Source organism: Abramis brama (assembly GCF_963993115.1).
Source record: "Abramis brama genome assembly, chromosome: 19".
NCBI lineage: Eukaryota > Metazoa > Chordata > Actinopteri > Cypriniformes > Leuciscidae > Abramis > Abramis brama.
In genome coordinates, this window is record NC_139981.1 from 2903816 (window position 1) to 2930347 (window position 26532).

Below are 26532 nucleotides of genomic sequence, written 5' to 3' on the forward strand. Positions count from 1 at the left end.
ACAAAATGTACTATGGCACTACCATGTTTTTTGGATTACCGTGGTATTTTGGACATGTAGGTCAATGATGTTATTTTTTTGGTATACAGACTTAAGTGTAATGGTGTAGTCACAGTGTAAATTGTTATTGCTATCACGGCACATTGTTGGCACCATGGAGGTGAATGCTTACCATTTTCATGTACCATGGTATTTACTATAGTATATACTATGGTAATACTATGGTATTACCATGGTACTTTTTGTAAGGGTAAAATCTACTGTGATTGGTGGTGTGCAGCGCCATGTGGTTGTTTATGGGAGTGTGTGAGTGTGTGTGTGAGTGTGAGTGTGTGTGTAAATGGCTCCTCCTGCCACTGAAAATCGAAATCGGAGCTCTCGGACCGAAGCTCCTGGGCAGTAAAGCTTTTTCTCCGGAGCCTAGACCAAGCAGATTCTCAGTGCAATGCACTTTAGACTTTTATTTACATTTCCCGAGCTCAGCACAGTGTAAGGATACAGAGGAAAGGGCTGCAGCGGTGTGTGTTTTAACCAGAAACCCGTCAAATGAACTCCGTCAGAGCGACTAACCGCAGACCCCGGCGAGTGTCGAGGCCGCGCCCGGTACCGCCGGACAGAAACAACGCAGAAAGGGGTGAATATATCTCTAACAAACACCAACCTGGGCTTGATTCACACCAGTCCCTCTTCTTTTAGACGGCTTGTGTAGATTCCAGCAGCATTCGCGTGGCGATGTTGTATTTTGAGGTTATTTGTGTTAATGTTCATTCGTCAGGAAACACCGAGGCTTCTGATCCCCCCGCAGGCCGCGCTTTGTTTAACGGGGGTTGATTTGCTCTCCTGTCTACTATAAACCCCATTTAACGTGTACATTTTGACAATGTACATTTCAGAATGAACTAGTCGTGATTTAAAATGTGGCATGAATCTAAATGGTGGCACCGACGATTATATATTTGTGAGAAATGGCAGCGGTCAGTTGTTTAACAGCCCTGTGATGGTTAGCATCTGCTGTTAGCAGCATAACAGCTAGGCTAAGCCAACAAAATAATGCACAAACCTGAGTAAATACCACTATCACACCATTATTTATTAGATTATAACGTAAACTTCTTTAATTCGGGCATTTGCAGTGAATACACATAACATAACCAGAAGTACCATGGTAATACCATGTTTTTACCATGGTATTTTTGATGTGCCTTGAAGTACTATGTAAATACCGTTGTACATGAATGTGTTTTCTTTCAGTACCATAATATACATCCATGCACCATGGTGTTTGTACTTGTACCATGGTAATTTCCTTTACAAAGATGAACTGTGGCAGTACCATGGTAGGCCTACAGTGTCAGTGATGGTGTGTCAAATGATAATACCATGGTACTTTGATATTTACCATGGTACTGAAATTTGTATAATATGGATTTCCAGGGTTGTACCATAGTATGTGTCCAAGAAACTTTTGAATTACCACAGTCTAAAACCGATAGCAATCTATGGGGCTTTTTGTAACTTTAAGCAAGGAAAATCTATGGGGCTTTTTGGACGTTCCATGGTATTAGCGGGGTATTCTTTGAGTTTAATGTAAATATCATGGTATTTATTAAGTGTACCACATATATATTATTCCATCAAAGCACAATGATTCTATTACAGTACTCAATTTGTAAGGTCTATATCAAAGTTCAACACTACTGCTATGTTTTGTTTTGGGTATTTACAATGGTAATTTGGTTTTGAAGTAGTGTCATGGTTGTATCATGGTATTCTTTGAAGTATGTTAACTATAAGTACCATGCACTTACAAAAAAGTATTGTGGCAGTACCATAGTATACACATGGTACTCCAAAGTACTTCTAAGTGCACCATAGTAAATGTCCAAAAACATGGCATTACTTTTTTTTGCAAGGGCTTCCTGTTTAATTTTTCCTTGGTTTAATTTGTCAGCTGTGCTGGATGTTGTAAACTTGATGCCCTCATTAACTTGTTTATTGTTGTTGGGGGTTGATTGGCTTGTTGATGAGTTGTAATGACTAGTTAACAGTTTTGTTTGACCGGCATTGCTCTGGTGTTGACAGTTGGGTCATGGACCTTTCTGATAAACAGTGTTGTGATGATCATATGCACACATGTAGTCATTGATGGGTTATTTTATGGTTATAACAGATTAAGTGCCATGGTTGTTTGACCATCCAAATGTTTTCAAAGGTTGTCCAAACTCTGATGCACCTCTAGTCCTTTTGGTCACCCAGTCCAGCAGCTGTAATAGTTTGGTAATTTGCTATGCAAATCTAACAACAGGACACCTTGTTTGGGATTCAGGCAATCAAACTCGAGAGCTGTTTGTACTAACCACTTCTTAACTTGTAATTAGAGTGTTGTCATGGGACTAGAGCGAGACTGAAATTGAAGGATGGTTTCAGCACATAGAGCAGCTCTGGGTGTGTAAATGAATGGCTGCTGTCAGCTCATGGGAATGTTCTGTAATCAAGGTTGTAAGACAGGTGTTGCATTGAACACATGCTTTAAACGGCCTCCTTCATGCAGTTGTTGAGGTGGACAGCTACATTTTTAAGATGTGAATGTCACTTCATATGTACAATACAGAATACAATACAGAACCAGATTCTTCTTACAAAATGTCCAAACTATTTGCTATCTAATTGTTATTGTGACTTTATATAAAATCTCTAGGTAGGGTTGTCACAGTACCAAAATTTCAGTAGTCTGTACCAATATCAGTAAAAGTTTGTGGGTCTTGGTACCAATTTCAGGACTAGAACAAAAACTGTTGAATTAAGTACTTTTTCTGTTTTGTCTTGTCCAATCATCGCAATTTCCGATTCAGTCGTGCATGTAAATACGGTTGTCAATCCAGAAACTAAACTGGTATTCAGACAGTGAATGGGTTAGGCTATAAACAGAAAGCAAGAGTTTAAAAGCACTGTCAATCTCTAAAGTGCAAACTCACTGAATTCTGCACACTCTCAAAAACTCCCATTATAATAAAAAAGCTGTCTTAATTGTACAATGAATCTCTTATTTATATTGTGTTTACACGTTGTTGGTTATAATGAAAGGATTTGTGAGTGTGTGGCGAGTGTTGATCAAAACACAGCTGATACAGGCAAGCAGAAATTAACGCAACTCGCTAAATTGCATGTTCCTGTTGCTCAAACAGTAGAGCGTTGGCGCTTGCAATGCCAAGGTCATGGGTTCGATTCCCAGGGAAAGCAAGAACTGATAAGAATGTAAATGTCTACCTTGAAATGCAATGCAAGTCACTTTGGATAAAAGCGTCTGCCAAATGCATAAATGTAAATGTTAAGCGTTTTCTTTATTGAGGAAAGGGAAAAACTATGCATGTTGCGTTCATATTCTAGGCTAATCTGCTATGCATTATAAAGCCATACAGAATTTGATCTTTTAATATTACTGTCTTGAGGCATTAAGCCATGTTGAGGGTTTTCTTTATGGGGAAATACTTGCACGTTGCGTTCATATTCTGGGCTCAACTGCTTGCCTGTATATAGTACGGCAACAGCCAGTTTATATGCGCTTCTCATTACATATTTGTGAAGATGTTTGGTGCATGTTGTGTTTTCAAATGCACATTATAAGTGACCCAGACTCAGAGCAGATGCAGAGATGAGTAAATCTGTGAACGGAGCCGCTCGGAGACACTAAAAACACTGGATCATGATCTGCTCGTGTGTAAAAGAACACAGTCTGTGCTTCTCTCTGAAACACGCAGCGCATGGATTTCATTGACTCGCAGGTTTATCGATTTGATAATCGCTTTGTAAAAATAAAAAATCGCTCAATAAAAAATATTGATTTCTCAATTTTAATCGATGCTCATTTTGATCAACCAATATCCCAAGAATCCCAAATAAATCACAAGAATTGATCTCTTGTTCAGTTGATGAATGAACAGATATTTGTAGTGTGCCTCCCATTTAATAAACAACTTTGCTTTTCATTTATTACTTAAAGCTCACTTTTAGTCTCTACTAGCCTAACTAATAAAGTTAAAACAATACTAAAGGCAAGTGAACAGACACAAAGAACAAATACAGCAATTACAAGCATGGATAAATGCTATATAACAAAGTTACAAATAAAGTAATGTCTAATTATTCATTTTTGGGTACAGAAATGTAATAATTAAATGTAAAATAGCATTGTTCACTATACATTGAATATAGATTAATCTTTGTTAATGCTGTGTTTTGTTGTTTGATTAACATTAATGTATTTATAGGCTGCTGTCACTTTAAGACCTCATGCACGGACCCAATATAATGATACACATCCGATATCTTTTTCAACTCGTTCCCTGAAGACATCAGTGACTGTTTACAAGAATATTGCAGAGACGGGTATTTTGACATCATTTATGTGAATGTGTCCACCCAAATGCATGGGGACGCGAAGAGGAATCAATTTCGGAGTTTGTGCGCTATATGAAACGCGCCTCTCTCTGTGTGTGTGCGCCTCAGGTGTGTGTGTGCGCCTCAGGTGTGTGCGGCTGTACGCAACAGTGCGCGAGTATGGGGTTAAACTCTCCTTTGCCTCTTCCAGTGCTGGAATGGTTTTAAAACCTATGAATGTATAAACTAGCAAGACAAAACACATACAAATGACAACCTTTCACTCTATTGCGGTTAAACTTGCAATTGATCACATCACGTCCGTACGGATCGCGGATCAACAACGATCCGTTTGACCCCTACAGTTAATTTTAACCATTAATATTATAGTGATGTACCAGCAGGGTTCCCTGTGTAGTTTACAGCAATTGAGAGGGATTTTTTTTTTTCTTGAGAAGATTTGCCTTGTACTTTACTAATATATATCCAAAAGAATCAATATTGAATTGAATAGAAACCAGAATTGACAAATCTCAAGGTTGTGGATTGAAATCAAATCAAATTGTGAAATTTTTTGGCAATATCCAGCCCTAATACCACAATATTTTTTATTGAGATTTTTTTGCAGACCCAGTTTTCCCATTTGTCCTCCGCATTAGCAGAATCTCCTATAAAATGTGGCAACAGTTGGCATGATATAATGTAGCTCAGTCCTAATGTCCCATAATTCCCCATATCTCACCACCATAATCCAAAACACATGAAATCCATGATCAACAGAAGGCCTTCTCATAGCAGGTGTTTCACCTTCCCGAATACTTACTGGAAAACTACATTTACTCTCCTGGTAATACTCCAGGATGTATGTTTTTTTGTGTCAGATGTGTTTATTGCATTGGTGGTGTGCCGTGGTTCGCCGTCTTTGGGGTTTGTAAATAATGGGATTGGTGCTACAGGAACTCTCACAAGGCGTGTTAAGGTATTTTTATTTGGTCGGCTACACTGGGGCACTGCAAGGGAATGTTTGGAAATTAGCTGGAATGCATCTTTCTTACGAAAACTGGGTCAAACTGCAGAGCTTTAAAACAGGATGGGCCAGAATTGGACTGAGAGTTACCCGTAACTTAGGGTGTGTGTGGTGTTTAGTGACAGCAAGGTTTGCAAGTGGGAGTTTATGAGTTCTTGCTTAAATTGGGGGCATGAAGTTCACACAAGGGGCTTGGTAACTATCAGTTAGATGTTTCTTCTGTTTCCCAGTGGTAATCTTTTGTGTTTATACTGTTGTGCATGGCACTAGCAAGATCGTGGGTTTGATTCCTATGGGGAATGCATGAACTGATAAAATGTATAACTTCAATGCAAAGTCTCTTTGGATAAAAGCCAAATGCACAAATGTAAATGTTTATCAATAATCTTAATTTCCACACAAACTTGTAATAATAATTAGTTTGCTGATGAGCTACTGCTGTAATGAACCAGTGAAGCTCAAATAGCTTGAGCTGATAACATCTAAACCCCATTCTACATCTATTCATGCGTGTCCTGTAGGGGGTCATGTATGTCTTTGAAGCTTAGTGGCTGTAGTCTGAAAAGAATATTAATGAAAGGTGGGGCGATCCAGTATTGTGATTCAGACGTTACAGATTGTTTAAACGCTATTCAGTGAAGCTTAACATGCCGTCAGGCGTACTCCCAGCGTGAGACTTTCTCAAGAGAAAGGACTTTGATAGAAGCTCTTTTAGTCAGTGGGTTAAGTGGGATTTACTAAGTTTCTCTTTTTTTTCCTTCCGTTTTTGGATGAATGGGTTTAAATGATAAAATGTTGCTTAAACGGCTAAAAGCAACACAAATATTTTAGTAAAATTCAAATTTGCATTCGAATTGGCCGAAATCTGACTAGCTTAGTATGAGATTTTATGTTTATGTCTAGTCACATGACCTGTGCATTATTTTTTTTGCACCTTTTCAGCGCTGATTATGTGAAGTTGCTAAAAGCTAGGCCTCTACACTATGTAACTTGTGGCCCCTACGCGGTTAAAAAAAAAAAAAACTGCATGCATTTTAATAAAGAATATTGTTTTGGTTATGCTTCGGCTCTGCGGATGAATATTGTTCTTATTAGAGGTCGACCGATTCATCGATTTTGCCGATATATCGGTTCCGATAGTTGATTGGTGGAACTATCGTTATTGGCAAAAATCCATACCGATAGTTTTTCCGGGTTGCGTCCGTTGCTGGAGCGGCTGAGAAGAGACTGCTGGCCTTATACAGAGCGAGAGCGCCCTCTAGAGGACAAATAATAACTATCACTGGCACCGCGTGTTGTTTATTGTAACACGTGAGGCTGCGCGCAGCACAGAAATGGTATGAATAGAGAACACTACAGTCCATGTTGCCATTTCATTATAAAGTAATTAATTTGTTGACTAGATGCTGCATTGGCAGAGAAAGAAAAGCAGTGTGTTTGCCGTCGAGGCTGAGAGGACTCTAACATTAGGACCTCAAGCGGTTAAAACAATGTGACAAAAACATGCAAACCTGACCCAAATGTTTAATGTCGCAATTGTTACCATCTATTTGCATTAGTTTGTATCCAGGTGGTCACTTTTATGCATTCATTAGCCGGGGAGGTTGCATATTTAAAGCTAGTGACGTGATTGCTTTCTCAACACTGATATGTTCATGCAGACGACAGAAACATAAACAAATCAGAAACGCATTCGATTCAGTTATTTATCACTGCAATACATATTGTTATTTTGATTAGATAATCAAGTGTTCTAATATAGAAGCAAATAAAGTGAGAGACTATACATTTATGCAATTTTAATGCTCTGGCCTTTGCAGATATTTAAAGATGGCCATCTTTAAGCATAGCAGACTCTTTGGATTTATATGAAGTGGTAACACTTTAACATAAGATTACATTTGTAGCATTAACTAAGGTTAATAAATGTTGTAGTATTGTCCATTGTTAGTTTGTTAATGCCAACATTTACTAATACATTTTAAATTGAGTTTTAAGTTTTATTTTATCTGTGAATGAACTAACATGAATGATCAAGGTACAGTTTTCTTACTCAAATATTAATACATGCTGTAAAAAATGTATAATGCATATAGTTCATGAAAGCTAGCTAATACATCCTTGTTAACAAAAGTGTTACCTATGAAATTTACCTATGTTTCTAGGTTATAGCTAAATAAACCTGTAATATTTTAATGTTTAGAACTTTTGATTTTAATATATTCATATATATTTATTTAATTTAGCAAATTTCAATTCATCACTGTTTTACAGTGTTATGTTGTTTTATCCATTATCCCTTATAAAAATATCGGTCAATTAATCGGTTATCGGCACGCACGGTCAAACATAAATATCGGTATCGGTAAAATCCACTATCGGTCGACCTCTAGTTATACCTAAAAAGAGAGAGAGATTACTCTACTGCTCATAAAACATTCACTACTATATAAGATAAGAGATATAACCAGATTAGATGGAAAGGATCTGAAGCTGACTATCTGAAGACGTTACTGTAGCTTTACTCTTTAATGGACCCGGTACTTCCACCTCAGCGCTACAACAACCATAATGAAATGACCCTTCACAATAGATAATGCTTTACAATGAACTGTTAGAGAGTAACATATGGCAATTTATCTGTTCAATAAAAAAACATACTCACCCGTTGAATAATAAAAATGGCATCTGCGTGTGTCGCCTTTACATCATTTCAAAATCCTCAGTTCTTGCCATCTCAGAAAAACAATGTTGATTCTTGTTTTATGACGGGATCTGTCGCATTATTTTCTTTTTCGCAAGCAGACTCTCCTCTGTTCTGCGTTTTTTAAAGTTTTTTTTTTTTTTTTTTTACGGGCGATTCCCCATAGGTTGGAGATTTAGCAGCTACACAAATAAACACACACACACACACATATACACATATGTGCTCCTGGATCACAAAACCAGTCATAAGTCGCACGGGTATATTTGTGGCAATCGCCAACAATGCGTATGGGTCTAAATTATACATTTTTATTTTATGCCAAAAATCATAAGGATATTAAGTAAAGATCATGTTCCACGAAGATATATTGTAAATTTCCTACTGTAAATATATAAAACATTTATTTGTGTGAGTGAATGCAGGACAATCACCAACATAAATGAACAACTTTAAAGGAGATTTTCGCATTTTTTTGCACCAGATTCCAGATTTACTAATAGTTGTATCTCTGCCAAATATTGTCCTATCATAACAAACCATACATCAATGGAAAGCTTATTTATTCAGCTTTCAGATGATGTATAAATCTCAATTTAAAAAAAATACCCATGTGACTGGTTTTGTGGTCCAGGGTCACATGTGTGTATATGCATATTTATGCATACATATAATATACACACACAAATATTATATAAACAAAAATGTTCATGTTAGTTGCGATTAATTGATTTAACAGCACTATTTTCAGCATTAAAAGTTACATAGTGTACCTTTTAATAAATTTAAATGTCATGGGAAATCTGAATAATTTCTTTAGCTCTTTTGCATAAAAACTCTTATGTGCATTACTACATTTTGTAAAAAAATATTCCATGTAGTCTCTTAATTAATTTAAGGTCTTCTTCAAATGACATGGTAATGATAAATAAATGATAAAAATGCTGTTTTAAATACTTCTCAGATGCTGTGTTGGCATGCTGCAGGACACTGCCTAATATCAGGCGTTTTTATTCAATAATAACATTTCCACAGTTTAAAAAACAGAAATGCTGGATCACCTGAGTGTGGATAATCTTTGTTTGGAGACAACATGCTGTCTGTTGTGTTGAACTAGTTGGTGGGACACCGTGTTTGTAGTGGTTACTGGACTAGTAGCCCTGGAGAGCCCCCGGTGCAACCAGAGCAACAGCGCTGTGCGTTTGCAGGATTCTCACTCACGGATGATCCTCCGTGCAGAATGGCATTCAACTCACCTGAAGGTAAACTACAGATTATAATGCTTTATTAATAACATCCTCCCGCAACATGCCTAGAATATTAAAGAGCGTGTCGTGTTACAGCTGAGCATGTGTTTGGCGGCCGTCTTGTGGTAATATTGATGCTCATTTGAAATGTGGCGTTTGGATGACTGTGACTTTCACCACAATGCCTGTGAGACACGCTGTGTTTAAATCAGCAGTTTCACTTGAGATGTTAGCGGTGAATATTAGTATCGCTTTAAGTGTCCATTATATTAGTATAATGAATATTATACTAATATATGAATGAATATTAGTGTCCGTTCATGCTCTACCTGAACCTGGGCTTTCAATGCATATTATTTGTTGTGTATTTTTTCACTGATGATTTTTGTCTCGTAGTGTACGGATACTGCCAGAGCTCTCTTGATTGGCTCTTGGATTGTTATGTGTGTTATTACTGTAATGCACGTACAGATTTGAGATGTCAGACTGTCTTGGTGTTATTGATGAGAATGATGCTGAATTTGAGTGAATCGCTTTGTACCTCAATCCTTAACCTTTGTCCCGACGCTCATCTCAGTGTATTGAGTTACAAATGTGGCTGTTGGATCTGTTTGCTAATAGCTGAGAGTTAAACAGCATGTTTATTGTCTAAATGCACTTAGAGCTGAAAACTGACAATCGACAGTGCAAATTTAGAAATGCATCATGTGGTGATGTGATGCAAATCTGTGCTGATAGACTTTGCCACTGAGGTTGTTGTAGGTTTTGGGTTGGTATGTCACTGTGTTACTTTTCGCTTAGAAACCAGTGACTGTCATCATGAACAAAATGTCTTTTAAATGCAGAGTCTGACTTTTTAAAATAAACCGTGCATGCATGAGGCACTTGCCACACTTTCATTGAAATAAATGTTTCTTCTTATCAGTTATGTTCATTAGGATTTTATGTTACATCTTATGTTGTTAAATTAATGTGTATTGCATTAATGTAGTGTCTCTTACCGTGATATATTAGTATTTACCTCAGCTTCTGGAAAAAATACTTTATGAACTTTGATTCATGAACTTCACCTGTGCTTTTAACCTGTTAAGCTGCAACCCCACTTTTGAAAAATCCCAAGAAATGACATACCCAAACTGAAACAGATACAGTTCATGAACCCTTTGTACTAAAAGCACAAGTATGATCTCATTTGAAAGCTGACACCTGGCAGTTTATTGTAAATGTAGAATTAATTATTGTCATAATGACAAAAATTGTTATAAATAGCTTCAAAGTTTTGTAAAGTTATTAGAAATTATTTTTTATGAAACATCCTCATGAAAAAAAAATTGAAGTTGGCACTGGAGCAATCTAGAAATGCACTACAGCTAATGCCACATGTCTAAACATTTTATGTTTAAAATCTTAAGATAATAAGTCCAAAACTCTGTATTTAGTGAAATGTTTTTCAAGACCATGTCATGTGACTTTATTTTGATTTGACGCTAAAATGCTACTGATGTTTATTGTCATCTTCTAACCATCTATCCAGTATATTGTCTTTATTGTTTTGTGGTGCAAACGAGCCCCATTCAGTCTCAGTCTCCCCCTGCACACATTCACACCTCTCCAGCCCAGTTATGGCTCTAAATATGCATTTCTTTTGTCTGCATTATAGTTACTAACGACTGGCTATTCACAGGCTATTCATATGGTTTCAGTCACTAATTTCTTTTCTTAAAGTTCACCCTTACATTTTAAACTGTATCAAATGCATTTCTTGAATAAAGAAACATTTCAGTAAGCATTCAAAAAATAATAAAAATATAACTTCTAGGTGGCAGGTGCACCTAGGGCTAGCTAGCATGTTAGCTTAGCACACCATCAATACACGACAATTTATGAGATTAAAACCATGTTTGTGCTTATAAACTTACTTTATAAAGCAAATCGAGTATTTTAAATAATTTTTTGTGATCTAATTTGGCTTCAGATAAAAAATCAGACAGAAAATATACTATTGGATAGTGTTCTGCACAACGATTCTATATAGATTAGCATTACATTATAAATATAATCTATTATTATGGAAATACCTGGCATGGATTGAAAAACACAGGTAACTCAAATATCATAGCAAACATGTTTATTGTCTTCAAAACTGCATGTTACAGCCATAGTTACAGCGCGATCTTTTGTTAGCTTTGTGTGTGTTCGAGGCTTCCTGGATTGTCACATGATTATGGCACTTCTTCATGTTCTAATACTGTGCACAGGGCGGCGAGGGCGCCCTCAGGCTATTGGTATGAATTCAAAACACAGTATCAGAGTTATGCAAACGCTCATAATGATTACATCGACGCATTTGGGTATAAATTCAATAAATATTATTCCTGTCTATAGAAATCTGATGTAAACCTATGAGAATATATCAATATTTATCCAAATCTGCACATTTTTGAGCTAAAGCCCTGAGGCACGTTGTTTTGTGTATCGCTGTCATGACGACGGCACGGGAGTTTTTTTATGAATGAAAGCGGCTGACGCGCATAATTCATATCAAAGGTATCGACTAATTTTTTCATTTCATAACTCCTGACACAAATTAAGAAATAACTGTCGCTATAAGTTTCTCAGAATACAATAGTGGTCAAATTCTGAAACTTGAGTCTTATATCTTTTTAATGATGTATAGTTTGTCAAGGTATAACATTAAATCTGATAGTAACTTTGAACTATATATAAATAAAACCGCTTCAGTGCGCCGACGCACTGGCAACGGTTAACAGGTTAAGGGGATTGTCAGTATTATATCAGGTAAAACAGATTTTTGTGTAAGTTGGTATATAATAACATGATTTCAGTGAATGAAATATGCATTTGTTTTTACTATAAATTAAAGTCCCTATGAAATCAAATGTGAAGTTTTTAGCCTTAATGCTATCTATATGCTAGTTTGGTCCAAAACAATGACAAAATTGACATTTAGAAGATATAAGCATTAAAAATTTAGTAACTCACTTCCGACAGTATGAATGAATGATTTTGATGACATCACTCTGAACTTCAGCTTCTCGTCAGATTTTCTGTCAAATCAAATGCTCTCTAGAATCCGAAGCTCCGCCCCCCTACACTATAATAGACGCTGGTGCTGCGGCTGAAATCTGTCACTTGTTCACACATTTACTGTTTTCTACATGGTGAACGGCACATAGTGCACTATATAGGGGATAGGGAACGATTCAGACAGTGTAAATGTGCTTTCCAATGCGAATGAAGTCTAGTTTCACGTCCAGAGACACGATACACAGAGCGGATCATATGATCGAGTCGCTCAGACCAGAAAACGTATCGGACCCGTTTGATATTCTGCACAGAATGCTGTATTTTAAAGCGATATGGAGGAGATCAGGAGGAGAAACTGTTAGAGATTAGGAGTAAACTGAGGCTTTACCGAGTTCAACGGCTCTGGTTGAGCTGTGATTATAAACCAAACGCTATTGGCTATTTAAAAAAGGGGAGGAGCTGTTCGATATGCCCCGCCCTGTCTTCCTGTTTCAGTGGAAATTACATCAACACATTAAATTATGCTGTGCGTTTCAAGGCACTTCAGTGGGACTTTACTAGAGTTCTGGTAACTGTAGCTGCTGTATTATACGGTAGTTTTTACAGGTTCAGCCAATAACTTTTGATTTTTCTGTGAAACAATTTGATTTTATGACCCTTAAACTTCAGCAAATCCAGTAACTAGCTCTTTTGTTGTAGCACACTGGTAACTTGTAAACACAACTGATTACTGTTACTGAAAACGTGCCAATCAAATTGTCCAAGGTTCATTTTTGTGTTCAGTATTAATATGATAGTCTGTCAACAGATATTTAAGGTAATCATGAGTCTTCTGCTTTGGCTGCTTTATTTTTCATGTTTTTCCAGAGTTGTTGAGGTGTTGGATGCTGGACAGTTTTTGGTTTCTGAGCTGTCTGCTGTCTTAATGATTTGAGGAAGCTCTTTTAAATGCCATATTAGAGGACATGATGTGGTCTAGAGACCTATTTGCTGCATGACATTGTGATGATATGGGTTTGAAATCCCTTGTTAGTCTTACCATCCGTTTGATTCGATCACTGTAAAATGTTATGCTTTCAGTTTCTTCACAACAGCAGTTGGTTTCACTTTCAGTTCGGAGAAACCTCATTTTGTGACATTAAAGACGTGTAGAAAGTGTGAAGACCGTCCAAAATGCTTCAGCAGTCCAACATACACTCAAATCACTCAAATCCACTTTGCTCACAAAGTTATTATTAGTGGTCGACCGATATTGTTTTTTTGATGGCTGATGCCGATGCCGATATCTTGGAGAGCAGGGTGGCCGATATAAAGCCGATATTTTTTATATATATTTATTTTAATCAATATTTAATAAATTATAAAACAAAATTTTAAAATAAACATGCTTTTATACTTTAGATGGCAACTTCTTAAATTTGCAATCCTATTACAGTATTTTTCACAAAGTAATTGTTTAGAAATATATGAATATGTGAATAAAAAGAAAGTAAACACTGTAACGGCACTCAGTATTCTGGTAATTTCGTGCTGGTAATCATATTTTTTTCAAATAAAGACAAGGTAACGCTAATTTTACATACAGCACAGTGAAAACGATATGAATATGACACAGTTGGCAACTGGATATATCACAGATATGAATATGACACAGTTGGCAACTGGTTATATATCAGCATATTTTAAAATGAAGGATTTAAAGTTTTTTGATCGCGTCTCCTGTGAAGCTGATCTTCTGTTCGCATTCACTCACTTCGCACGGACCGACCGTCACTCGTAGACAGTAATGCGCACTTCACAAGATATCACAGCTGGATTCGATTAAATCTGCAAGGTTTGTGAAATTAAATGTTTATTAGATATTCAGAGATTTGTTTAAATGACGTAGATGCGCATTTGCTGAATCTTGACAGCAAATGAGAAAGTATTTTAGCCTGATTGTTTGCCTTTTCTGTTACAAATAATATAAAAGCAAACGCTTTACTTTACTTACTTGGCATAAGTTACCATTTACTTACTTTGTTTACCAGTTCTGTCTAACAAAGTATTAGATATGACTGACAGAGATCGTAAATTAATGAAGACGGAGAATGTGAGTGAGCGCTGTTTGATCTGACATCATCTGAGGAGCTGCCGTTCTCTTCTGGCGCTGGTGTTCTCTCAGCGCCGCCCGTCAAAATAAAAGTCCGGAGCGCCGTCAAAATAAAAGTCCCGCTTTCAACACATCGGCCAATCAGAAAAACTTATCGGCCGATGCCGATATTTCAAAAATGCCAAATATCGGCCGATATATCGGCCTTGGCGATATATCGGTCGACCACTAGTTATTATGGGGGTTTAAAGACAACATGATATCAATATGAACCCTGTTTACTGTCTTAGATTGTTCCCAGTTCTTATCGTGCTCCATCAGTAAACATCTTTCATTTCAACATTATAAAACAACAGTCGAGCGGTTGTGGAAAAAATATCTTAACTAATACTTGATGGTTTTATTCATTTGTGGCATTCCTCAGTCTGTATTTTTGTAACGACTGCTAAACTGTATAATCGACAATACAAGTTTCATGTCTCTTGTTCTCTTTTGATGGAGTTGTTTGTTACAATCAGTATTTTGTATCTATTGCAATCTCTTGTTGCAGTTGTTTTGCAGTTTCATTTCATTTTTACTCATTTTTGTATAGTGTACAAGTCAATGCTGGAAATGAAGAATTAACAGAGATGCCGTCCTGGATGTGGCCTCCATCAGACGGGGAGGGTTACCATAGCAATGACCACTGAGAATATTACTGCAAAATTGTGCTGTTGCAAGTGAGAGTATTGTCAGATGTGCCCTTTAGAGATCCCATCAATTATGAAGCTTTTTCTACTGAGCATTTGGACAATTAAAGGACTAGTTCACCCAAAAGTCTTGCACAAAAACTCTGACTTTCATTCTTGTGGGGAACAGAGAAAGAGATGTTTATTTAGCCCTATTCGGACGGGACTAGTTTAACATGGAGATGTGGGGTAAAGTAATAAGTACCAGAGCTTCTCTGTGATTTTAGTCCCGTCCGAATGTGCATCTCAGTGATCATCACAGACAATAGCCCTATTCGGACGGGATTAACTTTACAAGGGTAGATGGAGTAATGTAATTTTACCACAGGACATCTGTACTATTAATGGCCAATTCGCATTGGATAAGATATCTCAGTAAAACTAGCAGAAGTGGGAGAGTAACTCCATTTACGCATCGCTGTTACCCTCCTGTCATCATGTGTGTATTACGTTGCTTCCTGATATCACGTGCGCAAACACATATAACCTATATTTATGTATATAAAACAGTTATGTCTGGTCGAACAATGTATTAACTTCAGATTGGATTGTGTTGGTAATAGGCACTTAGCTAACGCTAAAAGATGTTTCATGCCTCTAACAAGTGCTTTCGATCTTCTTTCTGATGTGAATAGTGTGTGTAAAACACTTGAGTTTTGCCACAGACTCGTCCCAGCGTCTCGAACGCAACAGATGCTTCTTCTTTAAGCGTCTCCATACTTGAAAAACCACGGAAAACTACTTTTAAACAGGAAATGATGAAATATTTACGTACATTTTTACAGCGGGTCTATTCGCACGGGATTAGTATCACCTGAGGTCATTTTTCCAGACCTTTTTCCTGAAGGTAAAAGTCGCCGTAATCTTCATTGACATTGTCCGACATGATCACTGAGATGCACATTCGGACGGGACTAAAATCACAGAGAAGCTCTGGTACTTATTACGTTACCCCTCCTCTCCATGTTAAACTAGTCCAGTCCGAATTGGGCTAATGTCAGTAAAGATTACAGCATACTTTGCATACTATATATATATACACAACAGATAGTTTGTAAAAATGCACAACATGTGGCTTGTAAACTTCAGGTAATCAATGGTTTCTACTGATCAGTGGTGCTTCTCAGAAACGTGACAAACGCTGGCAAATGGTGTATTTGAAATGTCACACGTCGTATGCTTGAACATCAGCTCAAAATTTGGTCCTCTTTGCATTTTTCCTACAAACCAAGAAGATGGCATAAGATGCCGTTTAAGTGTGAAGTACATCTTCAAATTTCTTTGAGTCAGTCAAAACATATTTATTTTAGTAACTTGGCTAATACCGCTGTGTGATGATGTCTACTGTTACCGATTTCTGGAAAATACTTGACTTTTATGTTCTATTAGCATTCTCTGAAATGAATCTAACGTTTCTATTTGAAGAGGTGGCGTTCGAGTCTGGTAGGGAAATACGGTATGTGTTTGGACGGCTCTTGTCTCTGGTTTCAGGCATGTCATCAAAGGGATCCCACACGGCTAATTCCCCCCGGACGGGTGTTTACTGCCGGCCCATTCAACCTCTGTCTCTCATGACCCGCGTGTGGCGTCACCTGCTCCGTTTGCCACAGCTGCCGAGGAGATCAGCCTTGTGTTCTGTGCCTCGGGTCACGGCCTCTCCGCTGCTCTCCTTCCCAACTGTTTTGGCACCGTCTCACAAGCGTGTCGTACAGTGCCTTGATGAGATTTCAACATGCTGTTAAACACCAAGTCTGAGTTGTTCCACCTTTTGCTGATCTGAGCGTTTATCTCTGGAAGTGCGTCAGGACGAGGACTGCAGCGTCCCTTAATCTTTCATTCGGCTTGAAGTTTCTATTGTTTGAGCTGCGATCGCCACTTTCACTGACACTTTGAATGTTTGGTTACAGGGAAAACATGAGAGTTAAAACAATTATGCAAATATTGATTAAACATTAGATGTGTCAACTTAGATGTGTTTGAGTACATAGAGGAAATACAATTCTGGTCTGGAGCATTGAGACAAGACACCGGGAGTTGATTTAGTAGGGTGCATGCAGTGTTTTTTGTTATTCCTACAGGGTTCCCACGGGTCCTTGAAATCCTTGAAAGTTTGCGAATCTGAAAATAAAATTTCAAGGCCCTGGAAAGTTTTTGAAAATGAATGAAAGTGCTTGAATTTATTTTGTGCAGGAAGTTTTCTGGAAAAATTCCATATTATTCCCTCCGGTCCGCTAATGTGTTTCGCCAACACTTCGTGGCCTATGCATACTAGCTTGCTTGATTTACGTTAGTTACGCACATTTACGCGTTACGTTAAGCGTTTCCCGCGTGAGGTACTTTGTGTTACGTTGCCATGATGTTGCGCGCACGAAACTACTACGATGGTACCTCAACGTTTGCAACGTTTGCCCAAATATGTTCAATCAATGACTGTATATTGTGTTCAATAAACATAAAACATTTGTGATAATCTGTTGCCCAAATATTTTATTTAATGTAATGTTGATTTGCTTTGCTTGTTAAGATAATGTCAACCCATCAGGCAAGAAAAACTTAAAAGCATGTTCATATATCTTAAAACTTCTGGTTACATGAGCCTAAGCTCTTTTCAATAATATCCAGGCAAAAGTTAATATCAGATCCTTTTATAATACAGTATAGGATGTAACAATGTATCTTACAAGGTAACACGATGTAACCTTGCTCTCACTTGAAATGTGTCCCCACTTTAAGTCCTTGAATTTGAGGGTATTGGACCTGGAAAGTCCTAGAAAGGTACTTAAATTTGAAGTTAACCAAGGTGTGGAAACCCTGTTCCTAATGACAATATTATACTAGTGAAGGAACACAACTGGTTTTTCTTGATGTGTGGAACAGCTTTTTGGATTTTATTGGTTTATTTTCCTGGCTGTATGGGATCACAGAGGTGCAAAAAGTACGTTGACAGATTTATTGGTGGGAGAATTAATTTTTTTCTGATTTTTCTGATTTTTCCCACTAAATCTTCAGTGCTTTATTTTAATGGGATGGTCTATCCTAATTTTGCATACTAAATAGAAGGCATAGTTTAGAATTAAATGCCGCTGGGGCTTCTGTCCTGAAATGTTATAAAAAATAATAGTATAATTTGCAAATATTATTTTGTCTATCTAAGATCTGAGCAGTTTTTCCTAAAAAAATGACTGTCAAGTTAGAGATGAACTCTTTTTTTTTTTTTTTTTATCCAGTGTGACCCTTCAGTGTTTGTGTTAAATGTAATTTAACTTTTTTTTTCTTCTTCCAAGATGAGGCAGATCCTGCTGAGATGGTTGCAGAAGAATCTGGTCAAGGCGCTCAAAATAGTCCGTACCAACTTCGAAGAAAATCTCTGTTACCGAAGAGAACAGCTTGTCCAACAAAGACCAACATGGAGGTGCGTAAATGCTGCTCAGCATCAAATTATCATTTCAGGAAGCGTTTTAGATTAGAAGTGTAGTATGCATAAAGATTGTCTGCAATATTAATTTAGGCTGAAACCACAACAGCAGTTTTAATGCACAGGGCCCTTTTTTTTTTTAAAATAAATTCCCATTTTATTATATATTTTAATATAATATTTTAGTAATTTAAAAGCATGTCTAATTAATTGAAATAATAAAATGTGTACAATTTAACATCAATTTATTTAAAGTAAAAAAAATATATATTTTTAGGGACCTGAAATCTTTTTCTCAAATTCAGTTTTATTTTTCTTAAATTCTTTGTTTTCTGTCTTAATTTTTCTGATTATGTTTTAATGGTTTAAATGTTAACTAATTGATTTTTTTTTTTTTAAGAAAAGGGCAATTTGGAATGTTTTATTTTCACGCTTTAATATTCACAGGCACTAGTCCATATCATGATTTAATTGTACAGCCCTACTTTTGATTAATTCATCCAAAATTCGCCAAATTCCATGACATTCCACATTATACAGTCAATTCCTTTTTTAAGACTGGATTCTGCGATTCCCTTCGGGTTTCCTGCATTGCTGAAATGACAGGTTCCTACATGCATGAAATAAAAAACAGCATGAATGTGTTTTTACGCGCTGTAACTAACAGGTGAAAACTCTTCTTATTCAAAGGGTGCTTCCACATCAACAACAGAAAACTTTGGGCATCGGGCGAAACGTGCCAGAGTGTCGGGAAAATCACAAGATTTGCCTGGTAATGGACATCAGACTTTATGTTGGCTAGAGTTGAAATGGAGTGATATCAGCTTTAGATGTGTTTTCATTAACGCTGGTTGTCTTCTGTCCCAGTCACCCCAGCGGAGCAGTACCTGCAGGTGAAGCTTCCAGACGAGGTGGTCCTAAAAATCTTCTCCTACCTGTTGGAGCAGGACCTGTGTCGAGCGGCTTGTGTGTGTAAACGATTTAGTGAACTAGCTAACGACCCCATCCTCTGGTAAGTTAGGTATTTGGACTAAACTGTATGTTTTTTTTTTGGTTTTCTCAATCAACAAAACAGCCTTTTTAGCCAAAAAGATTAAAAATGTTTAGTGCATTAAGTAAATGCACATTTACATGCACTAATTTTCATCAATCGGATTGAATCTGAAAGTTCTGTTTATATAAACCCTAAACATTCAGTTCGATTCACATATTTATTTACATGTGCATTACAATGTATTCCAAATAAAACTTTACAGTGCATCCGGTCCAGAACCGAAGAAAGCCACAGTCCATAAGACACGAGACATGCATAAACACACGCACATTCCAGTAACTTAATGTATGTAAATATGCGCATCACGGAAAAACGATTGAGAATTAGTTGGAGTCAAGCTTTTACATGCTTAATTTCTTTCCCCTGTTGATCAGATTATTTCAGGTCTGCACAATCCCTTTCAATCTGATCGAAATTTCATTCGGGTTGAGCTCAGTCAGATCGATTGAGGTGTTTACATGAAGGCTTTTCACTCCCGATTGAGCCATCAGTCCAATTATAAACAGATTATTTGGGTGCAAGTAATGAAATTTCATAAAATCAAAAACATTTTCTTTTGTCACTCGAGCACAAGAAAGAATATTGAAACATTTTTAATGATATGTACCAATGCAATACATAAACAGCAATAATTAGCTACATGAACAATTTCTTGAGTGATTACTCAAATAAATGAATCACAGTTTTTAACCAGTTGATTGAATCAGCGCTTTTGAACTGATTAATTGATATGAATCAAATTAAGCAGCTCTTGAACCCCATTGAACCTTTTTTCTGAGAGTGTAGCGTAACACCGTGTCATAACTACACGCGACACGCAATAAAATGCCTCTTTTCCATGTTAATCAGAGATTTTGCCCTAAATAGCCGTGACCGCGACGATTCTATTTTAGAAACGGTTTCTATTTTTCTGCGACGTCGCGCTGGAACAACAAACACAAAGTGTGGCGATGATAATCTCAGGTGCTGTTTATGTGCTTTATTTAATGTTAAAAGCGTGTAATGTGACTTTGAATATCATTTAGTGCTCCAGCTTTGTGGCTGTAAAAGCAACAATGGATAATTCACCTCAGATCTTGAAATTAAACAAATGGAAACAAGAACATTCAAACTGTGAACAAACAGTGTATTCTTTGAAAAAGATTGTTTTAGTAACTCAGCCTATGCGTTTTTAATAATGTTTAAATGGTGTAATATTTGTGAATTTGGTCATGTAGCTACTTATCCATTTTCTTATGAGTGCCGTCAAGATTACTCTCTGGTGCCATGAGACTCCGCCCACACGCTGTTCTGATTGGCTGACTCCGCCCACACGCTGTTCTGATTGGCTGACTCCGCCCACACGCTGTTCTGATTGGCTGACTCCACCCACACGCTGTTCTGATTGGCTGGGGTTTTGGACACATCTTGCAGTCGCGTCTAGTGTGGACAGACAAATTATTTGTCTCTGGAATCTTATCGGATCGCGTCTGGTTAGGACACGGTGTTAGGGTCATTGATCTCGATTCTTCTCATCTGGTTTGCAGGAAGAGACTCTACATGGAGGTTTTCGAGTACACGCGTCCCATGATGCACCCCGAGTCTGGGAAGTTCTTCCAGATCAACCCAGAGGAGCATGAACAGCCCAACCCCTGGAAGGAGAGCTTTCAGCAACTGGTACTGTTCCCCTGATTCATTTGTTATGTGTTTTGGATAAAAAAAATCATAAGTTAGTATTTAGATCCCATTTTCCATGCGCTTTCTCTCTGACCTTTTACAATTAAATGGTCTATTTTTGTCAATTCTCATTTGACTGCAAGTGCTTGCTCTGAAGCTATTAAATATTGTGTATTCAAAAGCGAGCACAACAATGCAAATCTGAGAATGAGTGATTTAGGCTTTTCTCCCAGGATCCAGAAGTGGACAGATGGTGCGGTAATGCGATAATTAGGGAGATCTTGATGTGTCAGTAATCATTAGATTCATGAGTGAGCTTTATGAGAGTATATTACTGAAGAAACACAGACTGAAGGATCCCTGATCTTTGTGTTTGCAGTATAAAGGTGCTCATGTGAAGCCGGGCTTCGCAGAACATTTCTACAGTAACCCGGCCAGATACAAGGGACGAGAAAACATGCTGGTACGTTCTAGACATCTGTAGATGGATTATATGGTTTGTTTATTCATTATATGGATGATGTTATGTTATGCATGTAAACACCCCCGAACTGTGGTAAAATCACGGCAACAAAAATGATGACAACGTTCAATAAATTATTACATTCATGTATAAGAATAAAAAATAAGAAAAAATATTTTCCAGTCCTTATGATGTTTCAATGTCTAGATATATTTTATTCCCTCCTTTAATGCATTTATTGATGCACTTTGTTGATTTTTACCACCCATTAGACAAAGATCATGCATTTTCAAGGTCTCATTTTTTAACATTAGGAAATGGATTAGCTAACATGAATTAACAATGAGCAATATATATTTTTAAAGCATTTATCAATCTTTTGAATTTGAATTGTTCATTGTTTGTTCATGTTAGTTCACATGGGTTTTTTTTATTATAAAAAACATACCAAAACAAACAATAATAATAATAAATAAATAACAAAAAAAAACTTTATACAAAACAAACAAACTAAATAATAATACTAATTATAGAAATTACATTTCAATGCACAACAGTGTAGACAAGTCTCAACTCAAGCATGTGTCCAGTATCAGTCATCCTTCGAAGCAACCATCTGAGTAAAGTTCTCCCACATCTCAACATCTATTTGATTTCCGTTCACCTTAGCTAACATTCTTTCATATGATATATTCTCAATCATAAATTCAATCCACATTTTTAATGAAGGACATTGAATATCTTTCCAAAATCGAAGTCTCACAGGGGTTTCTGAATTCTACATTTCGCCCCTTTAATAAGTAAAGCTAGGAGTTCGTTCAAATATGCGCTTTAAATATGGCTCAGTCTTTATTTTGTAATTACGAGTGAGTGTGATTTGTTTTGTAATCTTTCCTCAGTATTACGACACCATTGAAGACGCGCTGGGAGGGGTTCAGGAAGCCCACTTTGACGGTTTGATATTTGTCCACTCTGGGATCTACACAGATGAATGGATCTACATCGAGTCGCCCATCACGATGATTGGCGCTGGTATGAGAATATATGTGAATGATATGTACACTATTGTTCAAAAGTTTGGGGTCAGTAAGTTTTCTTCATTTTAATTTTTTTTTTTTTTTAAGAAGTCTCTTATGCTCACCAAGGCTGAATTTAATCAAAAATACAGTAAAAACGGCAATATTCTGAAAAAAAAAACCTCTTTTCTATTTTAATATATTGTAAAATGTAATTTATTCCTTAATTTTCAGCATCATTTCTCCAGTCTTCAGTGTCACATGATCCTTCAGAAATAATTATAATATGCTGCTCATTAAATATTTAGTTTTCGTAAGGATTTTTTTTTTTTTTTTTTTCATTATTTTTTTTTTTGCCTTTTTGCCACTTTTGGGGCCCTTAACATGCTCAAAAACTCTTGAAACTTTGCACACAGGTCAGAACCCGCGGCCATCAGGGCCGGACTGAAGCTGGTACCCGGGCGTGGCAGGGGGGCTCGACAGCGCCCCCTGGAATGGGGTCCGAAATCTTGGTCCATATATCAAACACGCTTGCATGTAATAATATGAAACTCAGTACACATATAGATCTCATCGGGCCGCACAACTTTCGTGCTCTAAGTTTTACAAAAGCCCAACAGGAAGTCGGTTATTATACGTTGTTTGGAAAACGCATACAATGGAATGTGAAATACTCCTCCTAGGGAATTCATCCGATCGCCGCCAAACTCGGTGTGAATGAAGTCAAGACATTGAGGATGAATTCTTGCGAACAGATTTTTGATATCTCGAACGGTTTGGCCGTGGCGAGGAAACAAATTTATGGCGAATAATGGGACACAGGAAGTGTGTTATAACTTCTGCATACATTAACTGATCTTGCTGAAACTTCAGCAGTGTGTTCGTTGTAAGAGGCCGATCACATGGATCTGACCTTTGTGAGTCAAAGTTATAGCGCCACCAACTGGCAACAGGAAGTGTGTCACTTTCAAAATGCTTTGAAATCACTTTCTTATTTTTACCCGATTTGCTTAAAACTTTGTGTATAATGTAGACACACGGCAGATGTAGACCTGTGAAAGGATTATTGATATCTTAGATACTGTTGCCGTGGCAACGCATCAAACTTTAATATTCTTTTCGGATGCTTTTGAGACTCTTCACATGCTTGAAAATGCATGAAACTCGACAGACACATCACATTTATTATACAGTAGACGTGCAAAGTTTCAGAAATGGGCGTGGTGGAATGGCTCAGTAGCGCCACCTTTAGTCAAAAATGGGGGCTTAGTTTTTCCTAGAATCACAAAACTTGGTAGGTGTATTGTTCTCATCAAGCAGGACACCTTTCTAATTTACAGTCATTACCTCAGACCCACAGGAAGTCAGATATTTTGGTTTGAATGTGGATTTTCTGGAGAATTTTCTCTCTCTCTCTGTGTGTCTGTGTGTGTGTGTGTGGGGGGGGGGGGGATTTGTCTATTGCATTTAATCTTTGTTCTTCAAGGTTTCAGGGGCTTTTGGGGCCCTTAACGTGCTCAAAAACTCTTGAAACTTTCCACACAGGTCAGAACCCACGGTCATCAGGGCCGGGCTGAAGCTGGTACCCGGGCGTGGCAGGGGGGCTCAACAGCGCCCCCTTGGACACAGTCTAAAAACTTGGTCCATATATCAAACACGCTTGCATGAATTAATATGAAACTCGGTACACATATAGATCTCATCGGGCCGAACAACTTCCGCACTCTAAGTTATTAGCTCCGCCCAACAGGAAGTCGGCTATTATGGGTTGTTTGAAAAACGCATGCTGTGGAATTTGATGTACTCATCCTAGAGAATTCATCCAATCGCCTCAAAACTCGGTCAGCATGAAGTCAAGACATTGAGGATGATAAATTCCGGACGGATTTTTGATATCTCGAACGGTTTGGCCGTGGTGAGGAAACAATGGCGAGAAAAGAGAAACACGAAGTAATATAACTTCTGCATACGTTAACTGATCTTGATGAAACTTCAGCAGTGTGTTCGTGGTAAGAGGCCGATCAGATGGATGTAACTATTGGGATTATATAAGTTATAAGTTATATAAGTTATAGCGCCACCAACTGGCATATATACATACATACATATATATATATATATATATATATATATATATATATATATATATATATATATATATATATATATATATATATATAAAAATATAGCTGCGAGCAGCGATGGAGGGCCCAAGCACCAGGGTGGCGGTGCCACCGGCTTGGGCCCGCAATCGCTGCTCGCAGCTATATTTCTGATTATTTTCAATGTAAAAAAAAAATCATATTTTTGTGGCAACCGATTTTTCAGGATTCTTTCATAAATAGAAAGTTTAAAAAAACAGCATTGATTTGAAAGAAATATTTTGTAACATTATAATTGTCTTTACTGCCAGTTTTGATCAATTTTAATGCATCCTTGCTGAATAAAAGTATTAATTTCCTAAAAAATTATTGACCCAAAACTTTTGAATGGTAGTGTGATTTTTCTTCTGTATAACCTAAATATTAATCGAACATGTTATTTTGCAGCTCCGGGTAAAGTAGCGGATAAAGTCATCATCGAGAACACTAGAGATTCAACGTTTGTGTTCATGGAGGGGTCAGAGGACGCGTATGTAGGTTATATGACAATAAAGGTGAGTTTAAAAGTTCAGTAAACGAAGGTTAAGGAGTAGTACAGCTACATATGACAATCATGTAATTTACTCACCCTCATGTCGTTTCAAAACCTGCATGTTCATGCACAGAAAAACAAAACAAAAAGGCATTATTGCAACAGTGCCGTTTTTAGGCAGATGTGCATTATTAGATGTGCATATAATGGGTCTCTGTTGCAGTTCAATCCTGATGACAAATCAGCTCAGCATCACAACGCTCATCACTGCCTGGAGATCACTGTCAACTGCAGCCCCATCATTGACCACTGCATCATCCGCAGTACCTGCACAGGTGACCACAGCTTGCTTCTTTCTTCTCCACCCCCCCACAAATGAATTGGTTTTCCCTCCATTTATATCACATTTTTTCTATTCTCATAGTACTCTGCACCCTGTACATAAGTGCAATGAATCTCTTACTTGGGATCTTCGTGCAGAGCAGGAAAACATACAATATGCAGAAAGTTAACAGTTAATTTTACATAGGCAATAGACTTAAACCACATAAAGGCAGAATACAGTAAATCTGCGTAAAGTGTATATAGTGCTCAATGTACATGAATGTATAATTTCTGAATGGAACACTAAACAAAATATGTAATTTACTAGTGATTCTGACAAAATGTCAATTGCTGTGGTCTATTAAAAAATATTTTGTTCATTTGAATTATTTTTTTTTAACTCGGTTTGAATGAATGATTCAATGACTCACTTTTAAAGACTCTGATGCTGCGTCCCAGTTTGCCTACTTATACTACGCCATAAAAGTATGCACTCTTTTGCTACACACTCAAAATTATGTACTTCTTCAGAAAAAGAGTACTTTCATGTGGAGAACTCCCCTTATATTAATGCATAATGATGCATTTAGAAGTTAATGGCCAAAACGGATCTTTATAAAAATCCACATTGTTATTGCAGATGAAATATAAGACGGATAACATTAAATATATATATATTTTTTTTTTATCAGGCTAAAGTTTGATTATTAGTCACTTAAACCTTTATCTAAACCTCTCACCATTGGT

The 26532-nt window shown here is 37.2% G+C and overlaps 1 protein-coding gene across 1 annotated transcript in view; it reads left to right on the top strand.

Annotated features, from left to right (window-relative positions):
• Positions 1–298: 298 nt before the first annotated feature.
• The window catches only part of fbxo11a (F-box protein 11a), a 37683-nt gene continuing 11449 nt past the window's right edge, over positions 299–26532 (top strand). The window contains exons 1-9 of the mRNA XM_084093986.1: positions 299–634; positions 18508–18635; positions 19329–19410; positions 19506–19650; positions 21219–21348; positions 21728–21811; positions 22711–22843; positions 25377–25483; positions 25685–25796. Of these exons, the coding sequence (XP_083950112.1) occupies positions 547–634; positions 18508–18635; positions 19329–19410; positions 19506–19650; positions 21219–21348; positions 21728–21811; positions 22711–22843; positions 25377–25483; positions 25685–25796 (1009 nt within the window). The 5' untranslated portion in view covers positions 299–546. The remainder of the gene's footprint in view (positions 635–18507; positions 18636–19328; positions 19411–19505; positions 19651–21218; positions 21349–21727; positions 21812–22710; positions 22844–25376; positions 25484–25684; positions 25797–26532) is intronic.